This window comes from Cryptococcus neoformans, assembly GCF_000091045.1.
Source record: "Cryptococcus neoformans var. neoformans JEC21 chromosome 7 sequence".
NCBI lineage: Eukaryota > Fungi > Basidiomycota > Tremellomycetes > Tremellales > Cryptococcaceae > Cryptococcus > Cryptococcus deneoformans.
Window position 1 is genome coordinate 1333861 of NC_006692.1, and position 13933 is coordinate 1347793.

General features: G+C 50.8%; 5 protein-coding genes and 1 pseudogene across 5 annotated transcripts in view; 2 read left to right on the forward strand and 4 right to left on the reverse strand.

Annotated features, from left to right (window-relative positions):
- CNG04670 (hypothetical protein) overlaps window positions 1-1017 on the reverse strand; it is a 1633-nt gene extending 616 nt beyond the window's left edge. Inside the window, exons 1-4 of the mRNA XM_024657610.1 lie at window positions 820-1017; window positions 662-752; window positions 336-490; window positions 1-124 (exon numbers count right to left, since the gene is read on the reverse strand). The exon at window positions 1-124 is cut by the window's left edge and continues 616 nt beyond it. Coding sequence (XP_024513275.1) covers window positions 1-124; window positions 336-490; window positions 662-752; window positions 820-822 — 373 coding nt within the window. The 5' untranslated portion in view covers window positions 823-1017. The remainder of the gene's footprint in view (window positions 125-335; window positions 491-661; window positions 753-819) is intronic.
- Window positions 1018-1200: 183 nt separating this feature from the next.
- Window positions 1201-4354, reverse strand: CNG04675 (hypothetical protein). Its single transcript, XM_024658663.1, has 6 exons — window positions 4147-4354; window positions 3662-4086; window positions 3317-3592; window positions 2266-3262; window positions 1678-2217; window positions 1201-1619 (listed from the first exon to the last, which is right to left on the reverse strand). Exons 3-6 carry the CDS (start codon window positions 3443-3445, stop codon window positions 1570-1572), a joined length of 1716 nt encoding a protein of 571 aa, XP_024514581.1. The 5' UTR covers window positions 3446-3592; window positions 3662-4086; window positions 4147-4354; the 3' UTR covers window positions 1201-1569.
- Window positions 4355-4539: 185 nt separating this feature from the next.
- Window positions 4540-5667, forward strand: CNG04680 (hypothetical protein; the record flags this gene model as incomplete). Its single annotated transcript, XM_024657611.1, has 4 exons — window positions 4540-4818; window positions 4884-4992; window positions 5052-5139; window positions 5210-5667. The coding sequence occupies 4 exons, from the start codon at window positions 4540-4542 to the stop codon at window positions 5619-5621; spliced, it is 888 nt and encodes a 295-aa protein (XP_024513276.1). The 3' UTR covers window positions 5622-5667.
- A 195-nt stretch (window positions 5668-5862) lies between these two features.
- On the reverse strand, window positions 5863-8070 carry CNG04690 (hypothetical protein). Its single transcript, XM_572148.2, has 3 exons — window positions 7445-8070; window positions 6294-7389; window positions 5863-6240 (listed from the first exon to the last, which is right to left on the reverse strand). Exons 1-3 carry the CDS (start codon window positions 8009-8011, stop codon window positions 5945-5947), a joined length of 1959 nt encoding a protein of 652 aa, XP_572148.2. The 5' UTR covers window positions 8012-8070; the 3' UTR covers window positions 5863-5944.
- A 77-nt stretch (window positions 8071-8147) lies between these two features.
- CNG04700 lies at window positions 8148-10145 on the forward strand (annotated as a pseudogene).
- A 306-nt stretch (window positions 10146-10451) lies between these two features.
- Window positions 10452-12239, reverse strand: CNG04710 (hypothetical protein). Its single transcript, XM_572149.1, has one exon. The coding sequence runs from the start codon at window positions 12157-12159 to the stop codon at window positions 10579-10581; it is 1581 nt and encodes a 526-aa protein (XP_572149.1). The 5' UTR covers window positions 12160-12239; the 3' UTR covers window positions 10452-10578.
- Between the last annotated feature and the right edge of the window lie 1694 nt (window positions 12240-13933).

Sequence of the window (13933 nt, forward strand, 5' to 3'; positions counted from 1 at the left end):
ATTGAAGGTAATGAGAATGCGTAGGCACTTTACTTCGCTTTCCGGTGGCACCGCCCTTAACGGGAGGAATGGATTCGGCGGATGGAGGAGGAGGGGAGTTGGCAGCAAATATGTAGTCGTAGTGCTACGCGATTCGAGAAGCAACGTTAGCAACAGTGATCTCTTTGGACGGTTGGGAGCTTCCTTTCCCGTCGTAAATTGATCCTGCTCTCTCCAAGACAGAGGAATTTAATCAATCGTCGAGGATACATAGGTATGAAAAAGCGTTCAAACGTCACCCCAAGCAACACGCCATACATCACACGAGTACCCGAAGAAAAAACAAGACGGCTCACCTTTTGTATGACCTCCATTGGATCATCCTTCTTCACATTCAAGATTAACCTTGCCTCGTCCAAACTCATTTGCATTTGACTGGTGATGGAATTTTTGGAGGAACCGGCGCCAACGGGGGAGGAATCGGGAGCACCTTCAGGCTTGACCTTGAAGTCTTAAACAAAGCGATATGATTAGTGTATATTCGATACGGCATCTTCTTTCGCCGACAGAGCTAAAGTCTTCAACACCATGTCGCGAGCATTTAAATGCCCAAAACATGTGGAAATGTTTTAACAGGCCCAGTCCTCTTACGATCCTTTAATGAAAGTTTCGGAGTACTCACTTCGAATAGCTTGTTGTCCAGCAGCGGCAGTAGCCTTTCCCAACACTTTGATACCGGTGACGACCAATTCGGCAATAACTTTAGGAGCAGACTGAAAATCGCGACAATTATCAGCTTTCTTCTACGCATCCAAAACCGAATGAACAATCAGAACATACCATTTTGAGATATATAGGGTTAGAAGAACCTTCTCTAAAGATCGTATACGCGATGAGGATGTCGAGTTGCTTTTTAAGAATTCTCCTTTCCGTTCGTATCGTCGATTATCCCTGACTTCTGGAAGTTGCCGGCCACTTGATGGAGTGTAGGTCAGATTTTCTATATAGGTTTTGTAGAGTTGAATGGCTGAATATGGACAATGTACGAAGTTCAAAACTCAAAAGATTCGCCCACCATTCGTTGTCGAGAGTTCGGCGTGTCTAAATGGGAGTTCGTTTAAATTCACCGATTGCGAATAAGCGCCCGCTACTCCCAAAAAGGAAGCTTAGGATCATGCAGCGCTCCGCTTTCTATGTACATAAAACCGCTGGAAACTGGCAGGAGATATTTGTATGCATGCATGTGCATGCGGCGTGGTTAGACATCTACGGGGGACCATGCCGGACTGTGGAAGAGAAGACAATTTGAATACTGGTTAAGATGTGATGATGCTGGAACCCCTCTTCCTCGTCCGATAAGATGACTTGAACAAGGCGAAGGAAGTGTCAAACAGTTTTATTTCGTCCTCGACGTAGAATACTGACCAATGTAGGATATAGTCGCTAACAACTATGATGGGAAGGCTGTATCCCCGCACTAATAGAATCGAAAAGAGCATTTGCACAAGTAACAGCAGATTACGAGAATCTAACTCGCTTGCAAATCATTGTTCATGCAGTCCCTTAACACTTTCATTGTCCCCAAAACGTCTACCATTGCCTACGATTACCACCCACGAAGGAAGAAGGAGGCCCGGAGCCTATTGTATAGAGTCAATAACTTAGCTCTTGAAGAGGATGTATAGGTAAATTACTCACCTTCCCATGCAACGCTTGTCGAAGGTATATCATCAGTTGTAGCTGGCGCAGATTCGGTATCTTCTGCGGCACTAGTACTTTCCGCCGCTTGGCCAGATTCTCCTTCAGTATTAGTTGCTGAAACTGAGGCAGTAACAGGCGCATCGGTGTCAGTCGCCGCTGCGACCGATGTAGTGGCCGCTCCAGCTCCACAACCATCGGTTGTTATCCAAGTGGTAGAGGTGCATGTCGTCGCAGCAGCAGTATTACGTTTCTCGTAATATCTGGAGAAGCCGGTCGGGATTTTTCGTTCGGCGTTTTCGACGACGTTGGAATGGTGGTCCGGGGAACGTCTGTGGTTTGAACGCATCTCCTTGCCGTGGACCATGTTGTAATTCCTCCTCTCATTCTCAGGCTTCCCACCAACGCTAACGCCACGAACGATACCTTCGTAACCTCGCTTGCGGTTATCGGGAGCGAAGCTGGCGGGAGCAGTATTGCGAGGTTTCAAAGCGGCACGACGGCGATTATCCGCCGTGAACGTAGCCGGTGCAGTGTTTCCTTTGAGAGGAGTCAATTAAAAAGATAAAGAGATGAGAGCGGGTTTACCTTCATAAGCGTAAGAAGACGCTACAATCCCCCCAGTATTGGCCCCAGCCTCTCCACAATCACATTTTCCTCTCTTCATCACACCCCTTCGACGTCGTCGGTTGTCAGGAGTGAAGCTGGCCGGGGCAGTGTTACCTTCCCAGTTTGTGGATTTCGCAGCTTGACCGGATTCATCACCACAAGTACAAGAGTCATCGGAAGATGTCGGTGCTGGAGCAGAAGACGTAACAACCGCGTATGAGGTTTCCGTGGCGGAAATCTCAGAATGGGCAGAGGTCGCGGATGAGCAGTCGCATGTTCCCCTTTGCCATATACCCCTACGACGGCGATTATCAGGATTGAAGCTGGTGGGCGCAGTGTTGCCCTCCCAGTTGGTCGATTCGGCAGCCTGACCCGACTCTCCTCCACAGTCACAAGTGTCACCGCTGGAAGTAGCGGTGGGCGTAGAGGTCGTTACAGCAGCGGCGGATGTCTCGGCTGGGGCGGAGCCGGTGGCTGAAGAGCAGTTGCAAGATCCCCGTCGAATGATACCACGACGATGATTGTCAGCAGTGAAGCTAGCAGGTGCAGTGTTGCCCTCCCAATTTGTTGACTGGGCTGCTTGGCCGCCCTCCCCACCACAGTCACAAGACCCATCGCTGGACGTAGGAGCATCAGCAGCAGAAGAAGTTGTAGAGCAAGGTGTGGTAGTAATGCTAGTGATCCAGAAGGTCTCGGTGGCGGCCTCGGTATCGTCTGGCTCCTCTGTGGTGCAATCATCTGGCGCATTCGCTTGGGCAGAGGTGACAGGAGGAGTGTAAGGAGGAGGGGTGTAAGTTGGGTCGACAGGAGTAGAAGTAGGCGCATCGGTGGTTGGGACATTACCCCATGTACAGGTAGTTCCCATAGCCGCGTAGCTTGAAGAAAGGGCGGTGCAGACAGCGGGAGTAGACTGGCCGGACGTGTAGGGCATACAGCAAGAGTTAAAGTTACCGTCGGTTTTAGCTAAGTTGCCGCACTACCAGTTGTATACATTAGTTCAGGCAATATGCGAAGGAAGCTGAAGACTCACACCTGAGCTGCAATATCGGAAGTAGTAATCGTACGGGCTCTCTAGATACACATAATACCAACACGATTGAGCAACTCCCAACACTACTAAAGCCCCGATGAGCTTTGTCATCGATATGGAAAGAATCATAACGAGTTAAACTCCTGCGTGCCTGTCTTGAAGAATGAATCGACAGGTACGATGATGATGTCCTTGGAGGTGACTTATTGATGAGAATGTGCTGATATTGAAGATTTGGCAATTAGCTGTCTTTTTTCACCGTCTGGCGCCGAAAGCCTGGTAAACGATGTCAGTACGAAGTAAAGAGGGTAAAGGGGCAGATGGAAGAGAGAAGTTCATACTCACGCACAGTCCCCACAACATTTTCATATCAATTTGCACCCGCCGATCCCACCTTTGTATTATTTCATCCTTTACAAACCAAACGGATTGATGTCGTCTGCAGGAGTTTTTGACAATGGATGTCAAAGCGATAACAAGTCTCACCCCCTAATCCGCTTGATTCCAACAGCGACCTCGGGCTGATTCTCTGTATGACGATTAAGCAGATATTCAGACGCCGCCTCCGATCAGGAGCACCAAGCTCACGTAAAACACGAGCACAGTCGATATGTCGGTATCCAATTATGATGGCACCGGCGACATTAGACATTGGTCAGGTTGCGCACTTCTACACAACCAGATGCCCACTCATGCAGCATTCCTCAACCTCTCCGGGTTGAGACTGCCAAGTGTCGAAAGCAATCTGAGGGATTCGAAGCCCGTTGTTCCTAAAGCGATAGAGCGTAAGCCGTGTCTCCACTCTCATATACTTGTTGAGAGCAACGCACAAGGTGACAAATCTCTTGAGATCCATTTTGTTTCTTAATGGACGTGGGGTGAGAGACTGAGAAAGAGAGACCGAGATAGACCGAGAGAGATAGAGAGATAGATAGATAGATGCGTGTACTGGGCTTTGTATCAAGAATTCGAGAACGGCTTTTAACTGGCTCTTTGTAGCGGAAAATACGCCCCTTAGCTTTGAGTTGATGCTGGTAGTACGACAATGCTAGAGGTGGTCGCAGGAGCCAGGGAGCATTCATAGGGAGCATGGACACCGAAGCAGGGCGGAAGCAAACGATGAGATCTGTTATTAGTCTGTGAGGCTCACAGTTGTTCTACCGTTTATCAAGTCACAATTAGTTGCTCGGCTTCGCTATCTTTTGGATACTCATGCATTCCATATGACATTCAACATCTGTATTACCGGCGCTGCGGGTCATGTCGGCAAAGTGGTGTCTCGTGCGGCACTTGCCAAGGGGCATAGGGTGTTCGGCGTCGATCTGCCAGCGAACTCAGGCGTCAGCGGGAACGATAAGTACAACTACAAGCAACTCGATGTGCGGGATGACACGGCGTTGAAGACTGCGATGAAGGAGCAGGGCTGTGATGCCATGATACATCTTGCAGCGGTCTTGAACAACCCTAACAGTGTACACAAAGGGAAAGACTGGACTGAATCGGTGAGTTGCGGAAAGGCGGTTAGTACAAGGCATAGTCGGCTGATCGGCGAAGGATACATTGGTAGGATATTCACAACATCAACACGTCAATGTCATATGGGATTCTCCGGGCTTCATCTGACCTTGGGGTCAAGCGGGTGGTACAAGCGTCCAGTGTGAATGCTATCGGCATGCGTTAGTTGTTCCTCTCATTTGTCGTGTCGTCGGCGCAAAGCTAACAGGCCCGTTCGCAGTTGGCTCTAATCCCCCCACGTTCGACTATTTTCCGTTGGACGAGAACCATCCTTTACGCCCACAAGCCGCGTACGATCTCAGCAAGCAGTAAGTCCGCTTGCGTCCATTTGACACTCCGTTTGACCCACCTCTTGATGCTCATGTTCACACCCTTCAGGATCTGCGAAGTGCAAGCAGGCGCCTTTGCTCGAAAATACCCATGGATGCGAATCGCCTCCTTCCGTTATCATTGGGTCGTTGACTCGTCCTTGTTCAACCTCGAGACGCTGCACAAACGTGGAGGAGAGCCGAAGGATCTGTGGGGCTACATCTCCGAGAAGGACGTTGCTGAGGCGACCCTGTTGGGATTGACAGCTCCAGAAGCGACCTTTCCCAACGGTCACGAGGCCTTCTTCGTCGTAGCGCCGGTACAGCATCAACAGGCTGCTACTATTCCGCTCATCGACAAGTGGTATCCTAACGTCGAGAAGAGAAGGGAATGGAAGGGTAACGAGGGACTGTACGATTGTAGCAAGGCCAAGCGGTTCTTGGGCTGGGAGGCAAAGGAGTACTTCCCATGGTACCCTTAGATCTCATTAAAAGAAAGTGTGGGGGAAAGCATGATGCATATGATCACGATGTTCCGATGTGCAATGTACCCTCGCTTGACTAACTCATGACGCAAAGGGCGAGTGGAAGCAGATGCGGCCGGCTGCTCTGAAGTGTAAGGGTACAGAGGAACGAGGAAAGGAGGAAGACAAGGAGGAAGATGGGAGGAAGACAGGAATGACGTACATGTAACATATCTCTACAAGATAATAATGTCTATCCGATTTACAACTTCCAATATGTACAACAAAAACAACTATCCCACTCTCCTCTATCCATCCACTCAACAGCCGAAGCTGTTCCCTCATCCCCGGGCCAACAAGACGCCCATCTGGTCCCGAGTGACCAGCTTCACCCGCACCCCGAGCATCGTTAGGTGGTCCTTAAAGGCCGCCAACGTAAGCTCGCCCGACTCTGGGTCGATATCTTCAAGGTCGATATCGACAGGGTCGGGCTTGTTGACTATTGGGGGGGGATCGTCGCGGAGATCGTCAAGGATAAGAGCCGCCCTATTGGAGCCGAAGGACGTGTCAAACGACGAGTCCAACTCTCCAGAGGAGTCACTGTCGACGGAGGGGGGAGCCCTAGAGCATCTGGCACCTACAGTAGATTCGTAAGCGTAACTTCAGCATGGAAGATTAAAAGGTGCATACGGTTATTGGAGAGGAGGGAGGCCATGATGGACGTCTTCATGTGGAACATTTCCTTAGGAGCGGATAGCCTCTCCAGGCCCCTCCTGAACTCTTGCGGTGCAGTGGAGGTTCGACTGTCAAACGCCTCAGCACGACGAGAAGAGGAGCCTCCGCCTGCACCCCTGCCGCCAGGACGAGATCCTCCACCAAGACGCGACCCTCCGCCAGGACGAGACCCTCCGCCAGAACCAGACCCTCCGCCACGTGAGTTATCGCCTCCAGAGCCAGAGTTTCCGCCGTGCGAGCCATCATTATCCTTGCCAGGTGGCTTGTCGCCCCCTGGCTTGTCCTCTTCATCTTTCTCTTCATCATACAAATCCGCCAATGTGCGCTTGTTCCTCTTGGTCGAACGAAGACTGTGTCGCCTGCGCCCAGCCTCGAATCCTTTCAACCTCATGTCGGTGGATGTATGAGCGGTCGCATCAACAGGAACGCGATGAGCAAAAGAGAGGGGCAGATCGTTGAAGAAGCGTTGTGTTGGAAGTGCCGCTGCACGAGCAAGGAACAAGAGAATGGTCGCATCGAGGTGGTACCTTGCCTCTTTATTCAAAGTGGCGTTGGCACGGTCGCTGATCAGAGAATTGGGAGGCGACGACCAAAAGTCTTGCAGCTCTGCAAGTTCTTCGACTGAGTAACCATCCTGCGGATATCCAAAATGTCGCCCGGCTTTCTCCAAGAACTCGTTGCCTGCCTCCAGGGCAAGCACGGGACTGTCTGAGGCCGAGTCTTGATAGAGATACACAATTCTATAGAAGTATTCGTTGACTATGGAGAGACCGAAGATGCAGCGCGAAATGGCGTAGCCCAAGATGACATACCACATAGTTTGAAACACGCCTTCCTGGCAGAGGTAACTAAGAGCTTTCTCGTCGGTTTGACTTTTAGCCTCGCCGGTAAGAAGAGCCGCTAATCGCATCCACTTCACTTCGATGACTGCGTAAAGCATTTCTTTCCAGCCCGAGGGAGAGCTAGGATCGTTGACGTTGCCGATGAGAGAGGCGTCCGGAGTAGTGGAACCATCCTTTTTTGATTTGGAGGTGTCTTGCGATTGAGACGGCTATGTTGGACGCATCATGAGCCTTGTGTCATCTTCTGCACAAGCCATGACTCACGACTCCCAGAACTTTCCCCGTCCGCCGTCTGTACACATCCACCAAATCTAGCTTCGCCCACTCTTTGTCATCTCTGTCGTAGAAGACCGATTTCAAATTCGCTTGATGTGAGAACTTTGTATCCATCGCCTTGTACTTTTCTTGGATGAAGCGATCAAGATAGCGATGAACATGCCCGTCGTCGAACATTTGCTCATCAACGATCTTCCCCTTCTTATACGTATCGGCCCAATCTTGACCCAGGTAGTCGCCTTGGCATGTCTCATCGTAGGAGCGGATAGTAAGGTATTCGGAAACCTCGTAAGGTTCGCTGAGGTCAAAGGGGATGAGAGAGAGAGGATATGGTCGGCCTTTGTTTTTAGGGTGGCCGCCGTATGCAATGGGATCGTCACGAGGGGATTTTGAATGTTCGGGGAGTGTTTGATGTGATGAGGGGAACGAAGATAAAGGTGAGTCGGAAGCAGAGGCGGGGGATAATGAAGTCAGGCGCGAGTCTGAGGTAAGTTGGGCTAGTGCCGCAGCTCGTCTCGACGCCCAATCTCCTTCATTTGTGTCCGGAAAGGTCATTGTGGAAGCGGAGGGTGGAGCAAAGATGGTAATACTGGGGTTTGAATGGACAGAGAAGACGATGAGGACTGGGAAACGAAGGCGGGAAGGAAAAACAAGAAGTTGAGTTATCGATCGTAAATTCGTTCCGCGCAACGTGTTGGACCGGTGGCGAGTCACATCACCGCCGGTCACCTCCTCGCTCCTTCCCTTACAAATAACCATACTTACATAAGTACTTGTTCACGCACCATCTCGATTTCTCGACTGGACACGACTGGGCCTGCCATGGCGCTTCTTGGATTGGCAGCTTTCGTGTTTCTCATCTTTATTCTCCATCGGCTCATATCATATATTCTTACAACAACAGCAAGCGGCCAAATTCTACACTGCCGAAATCTCCTTAGATCATAACTATCGACACTATACAAAGACAGGATGGATACATATCGGAAAAGCCACAGAGCAAGTATAATTCATTTGATGAGGCCGTCTTTGCTAATAATGATTGCTCCTCTAGGTCTCTATGTATACCTTTTGCCCTCTGGTTGTTGGCCTAAATGCGACGTATAATCTGCACATTCGCAAACATGGGATGCCGTGCATGCACCCATAAGTTCTTGTATGTGCATATCATTGATGTCCGCATACTTGTGACACCTGCTGATACTGTTAAATGTGGTTATTATTCAATCTTATTCTTCCGTCGCCTGGGACTTGTTCATCGTCATTTTGGGCTGTCTAATCTGGCTCACTGGTGTGAACGCAATCTTCTTTTGCGCTCCCAATATTCAAACGTTACTCGCGGGTGAAATTCTCGCTGGTATCCCGTGGGGTGTTTTCAGTCGAGTAAGTAAGATGGCTCAAAGATGAGGCTCAGAGCTGACCGTTTACAGTTGCCATATCTTACGCTGCTGAAGTTTGCCCAGTGGCACTTCGGGGATATCTCACCAGTTATGGTGATTTCTGCTGGGGATGGGGACAGCTCATTGGTATTGGAGTAATAAAATCTCAATTCGGTCGAACCGATCAATGGGCATACCGCATACCTTATGGACTTATGGTGAGAGGGACATCCTATACTTGCCCGATCTGAAGCTGACTCTGGATTTAGTGGATGTTCTATCCTCCCTTAATATTGGTATCTACTTTGCTCTAGAATCTCCCTGGTGGCTGGTCCGCAAAGGTCGAATTGAACAAGCCAAAAAATCTTTGCTTTGATTGGCTTCTTCCAAGACCGATCCTACATTTGATGCTACCGAAACAATCGACATGATTCGACACAGAACTGAATTGGAAAAAGATATGACTTCTGGTGCATCTTACCTCGACTGCTTTAAAGGTGTCAATCTCCGCAGGACTGAGATCATTTGTATGCTTTGGGCGACTCAAAATTTGGCTGGCAACATATTCTCCAATCATTCCACTTACTTCTTCGAGCAGGCTGGTCTTACCGGTCAAATCCCATACGACTTCGCGATAGGTCAGTACGCCATCAATATGCTTGGTACTTTTGGGGCATGGTATCTCATGACTAAAATGGGTCGACGAACTCTTTTCATCGGTGGTCTCTGCAGTCTATGCGTTACCCTGTTATCTATTGGCTTCGTCGGTCTCGTTCCTGAATGTAAAAGCAAGCTGCTTCCCTTGCTACGGGTGCTTTGATGCTGGTGTGGGCGGTGTTCTACCAGTGCTCTGTTGGGTGAGTGAAGACTTCTTGTCCACACTCTCTGATACAGTATTAAGCCCTGGATTTTTTAGAACTCTCGCCTTCTCCCTTGTTGCCGAGATGTCAACTCAACAACTTCAAATCGCGACACGGCAGCTTGCCACCGCACCCTTACGAATCTTAGGGGGTTATAGAGGTTGCATTTTTTTCGTTGTTTAATTTATTGGGTTGTCGTGTGTGTTACCCGAATTAAAGAAACTACTTAAATAAACAACTTTTAAAGAAAAGAAAAAATAATCCAACCTCCTCTTCCTCACAAGACCAGCGTCCTAGCCCTCGCCTTTACTAACTCGACACCAATCCTTTTCTCCATTTTCGCGAACCCCCCCACCGGCATCGCCTCCCTCCAGTCCTTCCATTCGTCCGCTGTGCTCCTGCTCATCAAGCCACCAGTGGAAAGGATGATCGGTTTAAAGACCCCACCAGTGACCTTCGGAGCGTTCTTGGAGACGACCTGACCCACCTTTTCGAGCCAATTTGTGCACCGATCCAGGCAGAAGTCGGCCAGCTTGCCGTCGGGGGCGCAGGGTGTGACGGTGCTTCTCGCGTCTCGGTCCCCGAGGGAGTAAACCTTGAGGTCATAGTCAGCAAAGGCAAGCGCGCTACAACCTCTGACCCGGAGGTCGTTTCTCCTTTGCCCAGACAGCGTGTGTGGCTCAATCTCAACCGTGGCACCTTGGATTTGCTTGAGGTGTTGGTAGATGACACGATTGATGGCGTTGTGTCGGCGCTGGGTTATAGAGGTTGCATTTTTCGTTGTTTAATTTATTGGGTTGTCGTGTGGGTTGCCCGAATGAAAGAAACTACTTAAATAAACAACTTATTAAAGAAAAGAAAAAATAATCCAACCTCCTCTTCCTCATAAGACCAGCGTCCTCGCCCTTGCCTTTACTAACTCGACACCAATCCGTTTCTCCATTTTCTCGAACCCCCCCACCGGCATCGCGTCCCTCCAGTCCTTCCATTCGTCTGCTGTGCTCCTGCTCATCAAGCCACCAGTGGAAAGGATGATTGGTTTAAAGACCCCACCAGTGACCTTCGGAGCGTTCTTAGAGACGACCTGACCCACCTTGTCGAGCCAGTTCACGCACCGGTCCAAGCAGAAGTCGGCCAGCTTGCCGTTGGGGGCGCAGGGTGTGACGGTGCTTCTCGCGTCTCGGTCCCCGAGGGAGTAAACCTTCAGGTCGTAGTCAGTGAAGGCCAGAGCGCTGGAACCTCTGACCCGAAGGTCGTTTCTCCTTTGTCCCGACAGCGTGTGGGGCTCAATCTCAACCGTGGCACCTTGAATTTGTTTGAGGTGTTGATAAATGACGCGGTTGATGGCATTGTGCCGGCGCTGGGTCCAGGGGTTGCGGGCGCGGCAAAGCTCGTCGTGACCCAAAGGTGAGTCCGACCCACAGAAGCGACAGACAGGGATCGAGGAGCCGACCAGGGTGCGGTCATGGAGACCGGAGGCAATCTCGACATTGGAAAGGCGCAGGGGTTGAAGGTAAGGGATAACTGATAACCAACTTCGGCCGAGTCTGGAGGCATTCTCGGTGAGTCGCTTGCGCTCAGTGTCGCCGAGATTACGTAGAATGGCTTCCTGTTGCGATTCCCAAAGTTCTGCGCATCGGGTTCGTTGGGGGACCGGGGTTGGAGGTTCCTCAGGCGACGAAAGGAGACCTAGGTTATCGAGGAGAGTGTCGGAGGCCTCGGCTGCCGAGCGGTAAGCAAGGGGGGCTACATCTTTGAAGGAAAGTAGACCTAGTCCGCCCAGTCGCGCTGGTAGCTTCGTCAACGATCTCCCTAGAGCCTCCTCTTCCACCGTATCCTCTCGCTGCCTCATCCTCATCCTTTTCACCTCCTCCCATAGCATCGTGTCCAGTCTTTCCCATAGATCTACAAGGTCGTCGGAGCGCAGGCTTCTCTGCAGGTGTCGTAGATTTTGCTGAATGCAGAAACATAATAGAAGGAGCGCGTGTTGATGCGGAAGATCCTTGAGCTTGCCCACCTTTGCCATTTCCTTCCGAATCCTGCCTTCCAGAAACTCCGCTCGCTTCTCCTTACCTCCTACCATCGTCCCCAGCATCTTGAAGCCATCCTGTCTGATCTCATCGAAGCTGATTAACTTGCATTTCTTTTCATTGAGCTTGATGATGTGCTGCTTGTCGGCGAGGAATTGGGTAGTTTTGCTGAGGACTTGCGAGTCGTTTGAGAAGAGGTAGATGTCATCGAGATAAGCGAGCGCTTGCGTAGACGGACCTAGCGATTGACTGAGGGCGTTCAAGGTTGGTCGGAGGGTGATCGAGAAGAAGAGAGGGCCAAAGGGGTCACCCTGTCGAACACCTTGAGAGGAGTGAAGGATTTTGTCGCCACACACGAGGTCGGATGAGTCGCCATAGGCCCATTTGCATGTCCTCCAAAGCGTCGGCGCATGGGTCTTGACCGCAGCTGCCATCTCGGCCCTATCTACACGGTTGAAAGCGTTAGAAGCATCGAGCGAGGCTAAAAAGGAGAACTCAGTGCCGGCAGAACCCTAACATAAGGAACTACTTCCTGGCGCGCCAGGGAAATCAGTCCCCATACAAAAATTCAGGGAAAACGCCGAAATTTTTAGCTGTGTCACCAATCGATTTCCCTGGTATGACATCGCAAGTCTTCGTTGTACGGCGGGGTAGGGGGCGAAAGCGTTCGATCTGCTGCTTCGAATGGTACCCTCAGGTCGAAAAAGTCATTAGTGGATGCATACACACGGCCTCTCGAAAGAGGGAGGGGTCATATTGTGTCGTATGGTGGGGACGGAACCTTTTTTTGGTGGGCGACTTTTTTTGGTTTTTTTTGGGCCATCCATATATGTTGTGTCAATGCTAACTGGATCACTTTCCAATGCCTAAGGGTCTACTGACTATCCGTCTAGGGCAAACAAAGGGTGCTCTATCGACTGGTGATGTTTATTTTTATGCATGCATAACGGATACAAGCGATCACTCAGTGAATATCCCCTCAGGCCAGCGAAATGAGTACTGCCACATTGGGTGAGATCACGCTTACATAATCTACTGCTGCTGGATCCCCTATTTGTTCGACTTAGGGGGTTATAGAGGTTGCATTTTTTCGTTGTTTAATTTATTGGGTTGTCGTGTGTGTTACCCGAATTAAAGAAACTACTTAAATAAACAACTTTTTAAAGAAAAGAAAAAATAATCCAACCTCCTCTTCCTCATAAGACCAGCGTCCTCGCCCTTGCCTTTACTAGCTCGACACCAATCCGTTTCTCCATTTTCTCGAACCCCCCCACCGGCATCGCCTCCCTCCACTCCTTCCATTCGTCTGCTGTGCTCCTGCTCATCAGGCCACCAGTGGAAAGGATGATCGGTTTAAAGACCCCACCAGTGACTTTCGGAGCGTTCTTCGAGACGACCTGACCCACCTTGTCGAGCCAGTTCACGCACCGGTCCAAGCAGAAGTCGGCCAGTTTGCTGTTGGGGGTGCTGGGGGTGGCTGTGCTCCTCGCGTCTCGGTCCCCGAGGGAGTAAACCTTCAGGTCGTAGTCAGTGAAGGCCAGAGCGCTGGAACCTCTGACCCGAAGGTCGTTTCTCCTTTGTCCCGACAGCGTGTGGGGCTCAATCTCAACCGTGGCACCTTGGATTTGTTTGAGGTGTTGATAGATGACGCGGTTGATGGCATTGTGCCGGCGCTGGGTCCAGGGGTTGCGGGCGCGGCAAAGCTCGTCGTGACCCAAAGGTGAGTCCGACCCACAGAAGCGACAGACAGGGATCGAGGAGCCGACCAGGGTGCGGTCGTGGAGACCCGAGGCAATCTCGACGTTGGAAAGGCGCAGGGGCTGAAGGTAAGGGATGACTGATAACCAACTTCGGCCGAGTCTGGAGGCATTCTCGGTGAGTCGCTTGCGTTCAGTGTCGCCGAGATTACGTAGAATGGCTTCCTGTTGCGATTCCCAGAGTTCTGCGCATCGAGTTCGTTGGGGGATCGGAGTTGGAGGTTCCTCTGGCGAAGAAAGGAGACCTAGGTTATCGAGGAGAGTGTCGGAGGCCTCGGCTGCCGAGCGGTAAGCAAGGGGGGCTACATCTTTGAAGGAAAGTAGACCTAGTCCGCCCAGTCGCGCTGGTAGCTTCGTCAACGATCTCCCTAGAGCCTCCTCTTCCACTGTAGGGTTAGGGGGTTAGGGGTTAGGGGGTTAGGGGGTTAGGGGGTTAGGGGGTTAGGGGGTT